General features: G+C 47.6%; 1 protein-coding gene across 1 annotated transcript in view; it reads right to left on the bottom strand.

The window, feature by feature from the left end:
• Positions 1–1,548: 1,548 nt before the first annotated feature.
• The window catches only part of B4GALNT2 (beta-1,4-N-acetyl-galactosaminyl transferase 2), a 35,464-nt gene continuing 27,945 nt past the window's right edge, over positions 1,549–9,067 (bottom strand). The window contains exons 8-11 of the mRNA XM_011959897.1: positions 7,582–7,769; positions 5,284–5,424; positions 2,636–2,855; positions 1,549–2,012 (exon numbers count right to left, since the gene is read on the bottom strand). Of these exons, the coding sequence (XP_011815287.1) occupies positions 1,807–2,012; positions 2,636–2,855; positions 5,284–5,424; positions 7,582–7,769 (755 nt within the window). The 3' untranslated portion in view covers positions 1,549–1,806. The remainder of the gene's footprint in view (positions 2,013–2,635; positions 2,856–5,283; positions 5,425–7,581; positions 7,770–9,067) is intronic.

Raw genomic sequence — 9,067 nt, 5'->3', positions numbered from 1 at the left:
GACTGATGCTGAGGAGGACCCCAACTATCACAAGCAACAGCTGTCAAACACAGCCACCTACCTGGGGACACATCAAGACGCTGTCACAGATGGCAGAAGAAAACCTGAGGAAAGTGGGACAACCAGTCACAATGAGTAATTTAATGATAGCTATGATAGCAGTGATCACCATTGCTATGAGTATTCCTGCAACAAGGAGCAACACAGAGAACAATTATACTTATTGGGCATATTTATCAATCTTGGCTGACAATAATGCCTGGATGTAATCACTCTATGACACAGTTACACATGCTTTCTGATCTCAGTATTTACCAATAATAAATGTGCTCCTACAATTGAAGCATACCACCCTCAAAAATCTATTTGTAAATAGAATTGGACCTGGTCAGAAATAATGAACTTACTTGTTTGGGAAGATTGCATAGCAGGACAGGCAGAGGTGTTGCGCAACAATTCCTATGGAGTCATTATTGATTAGTCCCCTAAGGGGATGTTTAGCTGAATTGCACCTCTCAGTCTGCGTGCCAAGGCCACACTATATTCAGCTGGTCTAAACAAAACATCAGATGCTAGAAATGGTAAGAAATACGTCAAGAGTTCCTATTATCTGGAAACATGGCTGTATAGTGGCACCTCAATCTCAAATGATAAGGTCCACTGTAGGAGCTAAACATAAGGATTTGTGGAAACTATTAATGACTCCTAATAAGATCAAAATTTAGGAAAGAATAAAAAAGCATCTAGAAAGACACTCTACAAACTTGTCTTTGGATATTGCAAAATTAAAAGAACAAATATTTAAAGCATCCTGGGCACACCTGACCTTAATGCCAGGAACTGGAGTGCATGAAGGAGCTGCAGACAGATTAGCAGCTATTAACCCATTAAAATAGATAAAGACACTTGGTAGCTCTGTGATTTCAGTGATGACTGTGCTTTTAATCTGTGTTGTTTGTCTTTGCATAGTCTGCAGATACGGATCCTGGCCTCAGGTCCCTGGAGCTTGGTGGCCTGTCACCACACTCACACTGTCTGTTTGCTGTCACACCGTGGCATGGGCTCTGAGTTCAATCCCTGGCATTCTGAAACAGGTCTAGAGCAAGTCTGATGCCAGGGCAGCCTTTGTTCTGGTAGACAGTGGGATGGCCCCAGGACCCTCCTGCCCTCTCTGATGTCTGAATGTCTGCTTTCAGGCTCCTAACAAGTTCACTCCACGGAGACTTCCTCTGCTGCCTGGGACCTGGTGATGCCTTCCCTTCTCTAATCCTCTGACCCTGGCTGCCTGATTCTGTGATTAGACTGAACTGAACCAGGCTGCAAACCTCCTCAAGGCAAGGACCCTAGATTGTTCACATTTTTTGAGTCTACAAGATAGAACCCAATACAAATGTAGGAATGACAGTGATGCTGGAGCCAATGCTTCTGACTGTGACAGAATCTCCACCAAACAACTATCAAGGACCAGGCAGCTGTTCTTTTGACTGAGGACACCAACAAATGTAGTCTTCTGGGTGAGATCAGATGAGATGATGTGAGATACTGTTCATGTAAATGATTCACAAAAGGCAGGGCATTGTACAAATCATTGCTATTAATACAGTCTCCACTGCCCTGGTCAGTGACTGGTTCATTTCTAATGACCCTTCACCTTTGATTGGTACTTCCAGTAACTGAGCCATTTCCCTTTGCCCTACCCACCAGCTGGTTTGCTACAATGTTCACCTATCAGGAGTCCAGTTTTTGGTGGCCTGCTATAAATACCATAACCAGCCAGTCTAGTGTTTCTCCTATGCCCTCACACCTTTATGTGGCACATTGGAGATGGTTCTTGAAGTAGTGGAGAGCCAGCTTGAACTGGACCTGGGCGAGGGTGTTGGACCGGTATGTATTGTAGGTCTTCTCTAGGGTAGCCAGCTCTGAGTCCACCACTGGAGACCGAGACTGGTGACCTATAATCACTTCTGGGCATGACCCCACGAGTAGGGTCCCTAGCCCATCAATGAAGAATTCTGCAAAGAGAGGGAGAGTAGAAGGAAGTGGGAGCTGTGGTCAGAAAAATGGGTACTATTCCAGGTCTGAGGGGGGAGAGTCCCAGGGAGAGGACACAGTTCATACACTGGAGAGTGTGAACTGTGAAGCCCCACGTGAAGCCACACCCTTAACTCTAGGAGCCTGTCCCTGCTGATGAGCTGGAAGGAAATAAATAAGCTCATTTCTCAGGCAGAGATATGGGCACAGAGGCAGAGAGGCACAGATTGGCTTTCAAACTGGACAGAACTGTGGACTCCAGGGCTGATGGAGTAAGAGGGAAAGAGAGAGCAGTTAACAGGACAGGATTTCTGGAAAAATAGAATATGAAGCAGCATGGGAAAGGAGGAAGAAGACAGAGCTGTAGGGAAAGGAAGGGAAAGGAAAAGAAGGGCAGCCTACAGGATACACAGAAGTCAAAGAGACGTGAGGAGGAAGGTCAGAGAGATCAAGAGCTCCCTAGTCTGGGGAGAAAGGAGAAAAGGACGTACTGCTGCTGGGCAGGCGACCACTAGCAGCCAGCTGGGTACAGCCCTTGGAAAGAACAAACTGTTGTAGCTAATTCCCAGCCCAGCTCCCTTCCTCACTCTTTCAGCCTTCCCACCTGAGTGAGCCACTCGTTGCAGGCGGGGATCAAAGCCAACTCTTTGGAGTCGCTCCGTGTGGGCCAGGAAGAAGTTGACCACGCCACTGGTCACCACACAGTTGGGGAAGCCATCCAGGGGTTGGAAAAATCCCGTCCTCTTGTGAAGGCAGGTCCCGTTCTCACTCTGTTCCAGCAACAACTTAAACTGGAACACATTTCCCAGCACACTGCCGCCTACCTAACCAGCAGGCAGAGAAACCCATGTTAGAGAGTGCAGATCAATATTCATCCTGCCTCTTCCAGGAAGCCTTGCTGAACTGCACCTCGGTTACGACAAGAATTGTTATTTCTCTATCTATCCTTCAAATTATCCCTCAGGGACTGCCTTTTTGCTGTTGTGGCCACGGCTTTCACTAAACTACTGTTGGGTCCCTGGGCTCTTTTATTTCCTGCGTACCCCAGAAAATATCCTTGGCATGAGTAGCCCTTACCCAAGACCAAAGAAAGTTATCTTTCCAGAAGAAGGTAACTTACTCCTTTCCACTGGGAGAGGAGTACTGCAGTACGGGTAAGAGGCAGCCTGTGTGCACTGGTCCATTTGCGGAATTTCCACTTGTTAGATTTCTTGCAGGGAGCTGTTTGTCTCGAGCTGTCTTCCTACTATTTTCTGCTCCTGGCTTACCTCTCTGAACTGCCTATCCATGCACTCATGGAAGAGACGTGCATTTTCATGTTTGAGCCTGAGCACAACAGATGAGCAAGTATATCTATCTCTGAAAGAATCATAATCCTCTAAGGGGGACGTGGTAAAGTCTGCTCATTGTCCCCCATCACCTGTTCTTTCCTTCTTCCTTTTATTAAATGACCCTTCTGAGTTTTACGACATAGTCAACTAGTCAGCTAAAGACTGCATTTCTGGGAGCTAAACAATGGGTACACATGGGCATAGAGAGTGGAATAATAGACACCGGGGAATACAAAAGGTAGGAGGTTAAGAGTGGTCGAGGGTTAGGCCGGGCGTGGTGGCTCATGCCAGTAATTCCAGCACTTTGGGAGGCTGAGGTGGGTGGATCTCCTGAGGTCAGCAGTTCGAGAGCAGCCTGGCCAATATGGTGAGACCCTGTCTCTACTAAAAATACAAAAATCAGCCGAGCACGGTGGCATATGCCTATGGTCCCAGCTACTCGGGAGGCTGAGGTGGGAGAATCACTTGAACCCAGGAGATGGAGGCTGCAGTGAGCCAAGATCGTGCCACTGCACTCCAGCCTGGGTGACAGAGCGAGACTCTGTCTCAAAAGAAAAAGAAAAAGAAAAAAAAAAGAAGACTGGGTAAGGGCTGAAAAATTACCTGTTGGGTACAGTGTTCGCTATGCGGGTAATAGGTACACTAAAAGCCCAGACTTCAGCACTACGAAAGACATGTGTATAAGCTATCTGCACCTGGGCCCCCCTAATCTATAAAAATAAAAAACAAAAGCCCATTTATTATTGAAGGAAAAAAAGACTGCATTTCCTGACCTCCCTTGCAGCAAGGTTTCACTGTGTGACCAAGTTCTGGCTGAAGGGATATGATTTAGAACCGATGCGAGAAACGTTTACATCACATCCTTAAAAGAAACCTGGTCTCCCTTCACTTCCTCTTCCCGTCTTCCTCCTGGCCGTGCAGCTGGGGACCAAAGGATCGAGGAGCAACAAGAAAAGGAAGCTGATCCAGGATGATCCTGGAGCCAGCTCAGCTGCCAGTGTGGTTGTTAGATGAGCTGGAACATCTTCTCTCTTAAGTTATTGTGATCTGGTCTCTAAGAGTTGCCAAGAGATGTCTTTGCTGATCTAGGTGTTTTGCGGATTGTCCACTTGCAGTAGAGTTAACTGTGGTCACGACACCACTTACCTTCTCATCCATGCCCCTTTTTCTTTTCTACAGTGACTTTGCTTTTGATGTTTTTATTCTTTTCTTTTCTTTTTTTGAGACAGGTGTCACTCTGTCGTCCAGGCTGGAGCGCAGTGACACAATCTCAGCTCACTGCATCCTCGACCTCCTGGGCTCAGGTGATCCTCCCACCTCAGCTCCTGAGTAGCTTGGACTACAGATGCACACCACCATCCCTGGCTAATTTTTTTTATTTCTTTGTACAGATGAGGTTTTGCCATGTTGCCCAAGCTGGTCTTGAACTCCTGGGTTCAAGTGATCACCCTGTTTCAGCCTCCCAAAGGGCTGGGGCTACAGGTGTGAGACACCATGCCTAGGCTGTTTTTATTATTTTCTTCTTATTCTTTTCAAAAATGCCATTAGCACCATGTGTGCTTTTAAAGCTTTGTACCATTTATACGGTTTTTAATGTTGTGTGACAGAACCAGAGGGCTGCTGTCTTTAATCTCATACTAGTCAATGGAGGAAATTAGAAATTCTGCATAAACACACCAATAAAGGAAACCAATTGCAAATTAGGGAGGGGGTGTAATTTACTCAAAGAAAAGTCAGTGTGGAGGCGTGAGCTGGCGCAGCACTCTCCACCTGGGTTGCACTGGCCTATTCACCTCCTGTGCCAGCCCCTCTCCCTCCCCTCCCTCCCCTTCCTCTTCTCATATATTTCTTCCTGCTCTCGTCTCCCTGCTTCTCCATCTCTACATATTGTGGCTGGGTGAAACTGGCAACTGTCCCTTACCACATCCAGTTCCGTTTTCTCCAGGACATCCACCAGCACCTCAATCTTGGTCTCCTTGTTGAAGAGAAAATCATCGTCCACCCAGAGAACGTATTTGGTGGTGACCTGAGATATGGCCAGGTTCCTACCAGCAAACCAACCCTATAGATGAAATGAGGTTAAAGGAGTGGTTGCCCATATTACATATTAGAATCACCTGGGGGGGCTTTCTAACTTCCCAACGGCCAGGCTGCATGCACTGCAGACAAATTCCGTTAGAATTGGTGCGAGCGAATCCAATGTAAAGCCAAGGCTGAGAACCACAGGGTTGAAGGAAGTCCATGTCTCAGAGAAAGTCTGGAAGGGACAGTGACTATGTGGATCAAAGACTGAGACAAAGAAAGGCTAGAAAGTCTCTCTTTGGCTCTATGGCCTATATGAATTGGCTGAAGTCCCTTTTTGCATGACACTTTCTATGGCTCTCCTTTTGTCTCCTGTAAGATGTCAAGTTTGAGGGACGTCTGGTATGTATAATATTCATTTCCTTCTTTGTCCTTGGAGGAAGGAAGGGGGAGAGAGAGGGAGGAAGGAAATGAGAGAGGGAGAGAGTAGCAAGGACAGAGAGAGGTGGGGATAGAGAGAGGGAGGGTGTGAAGAAGAGAGGGAGAGAGAGAGAGTGGGGAGGAAGAGAGAGAGGTAGGGGGAGAGAGGGAGGGTGGGAAAGAGAAAGAGAGAGCAGGGAGGCAGAGAGAGAGAGGCAGGGGAAGAGAGGGAGGGTGGGAATAAGAGAGGGAGAGAGAAAGAGAGAGTGGGGAGGGAGAGAGAGAGGCAGGGGAGAGAGGGAGGGTTGGAAGAAGAGAGGGAGAGAGAAAGAGAGAGTGGGGAGAAAGAGAGGTAGGGGAGAGAGGGAGGGTGGGAAGAAGAGAGGGAGAAGGAGAGAGAAAGAGAGAGTGGGGAGGGAGAGTCAAGGAGAAAGAGGGAGAGAGAGAAAGAGGAGAGAGAAGTCAAGACCCTAGCTTTGGTGGAATCATGGAGATGAGAGATTTCTCCACATGTCAGGAATCTTTGGGATGTCAGAGACCTCAAGTCACTTATAAAGACCCCAATCAATTTCCACATCAGAAATGAGGAAAGATGGGAGCAGAGTACAATGGCTCATGCCTGTAATCCCAGCACTTTGGGAAGCCTAGGTGGAAGGATCACTTGAGCCCAGGAGTTCGAGACCAACCTGGCCAATACAGTGAGACCCCATCTCTTTTTCTTTTTTTTGAGATGGAGTCTCGCTCTGTCGCCCAGGCTGGAGTGTAGTGGCCGAATCTCAGCGCACTGCAAGCTCCGCCTCCCGGGTTCATGCTATTCTTCTGCCTCAGCCTCCGGAGTAGCTGGGACTACAGGCGCCCACCACCTCGCCCAGCTAGATTTTTGTATTTTTTAGTAGAGATGGGGCTTCACCGTGTTAGCCAGGATGGTCTCGATCTCCTGGCCTCGTGATCCGCCCGTCTCGGCCTCCCAAAGTGCTGGGATTACAGGCTTGAGCCACTGCGCCCGGCCTGTGAATCCCATCTGTACAAAAAATTTTAAAAACTAGCTTGGCATCATGGTGCATGCCTGTAGTCCCAGCTACTAGGGAGGCAGAGGTGAGAAAATCACTTGAAACTTTAAGGTTGAGGCTGCCATGATCACCATGATTGCACCACTGCACTCCAGCCTAGGTGGCAGAGCAAGACTCCATCTCAAAAAAATGAAAAATAAAAAAATAGAAATGAGAGACTGGGTGCGGTGGCTCACATCTGTAATCCCAGCACTTTGGGGAACCAAGAAAGGCGGATCACCTAAGGTCAGGAGTTTGAGACCAGCCTGCCCAACATGGTGAAACCCCGTCTCTACTAAAAATACAAAAAAAAAAGCCGGGTGTGGTGGTGCACGCTCGTAGTCCCACCTATTAGGGAGGCTGAGGCAGGAGAATCACTTGAATTCAGGAGGTGGAGGTTGCAGTGAGCTGAGATCATGCTATTGCACTCCAGCCTGAGCAACAGAGCAAGACTCCATCTCAAAAAAAAAACAATAAAACAATAAAAAAGGAAAGAAAAAAAAATGAGGAAAGGCGGAATAACTACCTCATGAATGCGGAAAAGTGAAGCTGACCAATTTCTCTTTGAATCAGCAAGGGGACTCAGAGGACAGCCCTCACCCACTCCTACTCCTGGACCCTGCTTTCTTGGGAAGACCCTTGAGGAAGCGGCCCCATCCAGGGTAGAACCTGACCCTGGGGCCCTCTTGTCCTGGAATGCAGGTGCCCCCAATCTGAGAGGGACATACCTTCCCAAAGGGCATAGTGTAATACTCGACATGGTTGTCTTTAATTTCCAGGGGCTTCTTGCTGTCGTCAGCCACTATCACGGTCAAGTCTGGGTAATACTCTCGAATACTCCGGAGCATGATCATGAGCTTGTGGGGGCGGAGGAAAGTCTTGGTGGCAATGGTAACCAGGTTTCTGAGCTTCCTCTCTGGACAGAAAACAGTGGGTGTCAGAGCTCTGTCCTGTAGGAAGCTTCACTGTCTTTTCCTGCTTTGATCCGATGGCTTATTTCTGCCATAACCTATCAGTGTCTGTGGGTCTCATGCCTCTTGTACCCAGGAGGTGCTTAATAAGAGTTTGTTAGTTGCATTAGAAAATAAAGACATTTACAACATACCCAATTTGTTGCACTTCCTGGTTCTGTTGGCTCCACTATGTCATTTCCCAACTGTCTGTCTGAATGCTTCATTTTATACCTCCTGCCTGTTAGCACTTCACTTGTGTTCTGCTATTTATTTATTTATTTATTTTATTTATTATTTTTTTTGAGACAGAGTTTTACTTCTGTTGCCCAGGCTGGAATGCAATGGTGCAATCTCGGCTCACTGCAACCTCCGCCTCCCAGGTTCAAGTGATTCTTCTGCCTCAGCCTCCCAAGTAGCTAGGATTATAGGCATGTGCCAGCACACCTGGCTAATTTTGTATTTTTAGTAGAACATTTTCACTGTGTTGGCCAGGATGGTCTCAACTCCTGGTCTCCTGGTCTCAAACTCCTGACCTCAGGTGATCTGCCTGCCTCGGCCTCCTAAAGTGCTGGGATTACAGGCATGAACCACTGCTCCTGATCTTTGTCTTAATATTAGGAGTTGAAATGCAGAGAGCTTTGCCCATCTAAGGGTTCAATATGGAGGGTCATGGAGCCCAGGAAGAGGAGAAAACATCTACAAATCTTGAGACTTGCTTCTACCATCATCTGCAACTCCTAGAGAAAAGCTTACCTGATCTCTATCCTCAGGAAGACATGGTTAGAAATAGATTTACTTGGAGATTGCAAGGCCTGGACCGAATTGTCTATCTTAAGGCATGTGACGTATAAGAGACTGGAGAGCGGACAGCTTTCCTACGGAAAAGACCCCATGATGTCACAACTGGAGCTGCAGGTGTGTTTGGGATTCAGCCACTAAACGGAGAGCTGGCATCTGACCGTGCAGTTCCTATGTCTGCATGGCATGGGGCCAGCTGGAGTTCATGCATGCTGGAAGCCACAACCCTACCTGTTTGTGGGTGAGTACACAGAGCCACTTTCCCAGAATGACAAAAATCAGAAGTCATTTGGACAGCAGTTGTTCCAGAACCCTCCCCCTGTGCCACCCTCTTGCCCCTTTTTTTTTATTTTTTTATTTTTATTTTTATTTTTTTGAGACAGAGTCTCGCTCTGTTGCCCAGGCTGGAGTGCAGTGGCCGGATCTCAGCTCACTGCAAGCTCCACCTCCCGGGTTCACGCTA

This window comes from Colobus angolensis, unplaced genomic scaffold (genome assembly GCF_000951035.1).
Source record: "Colobus angolensis palliatus isolate OR3802 unplaced genomic scaffold, Cang.pa_1.0 Scaffold50, whole genome shotgun sequence".
Classification (NCBI taxonomy): Eukaryota; Metazoa; Chordata; class Mammalia; order Primates; family Cercopithecidae; genus Colobus; species Colobus angolensis.
This window is presented reverse-complemented; position numbering and strand designations above follow the sequence as displayed.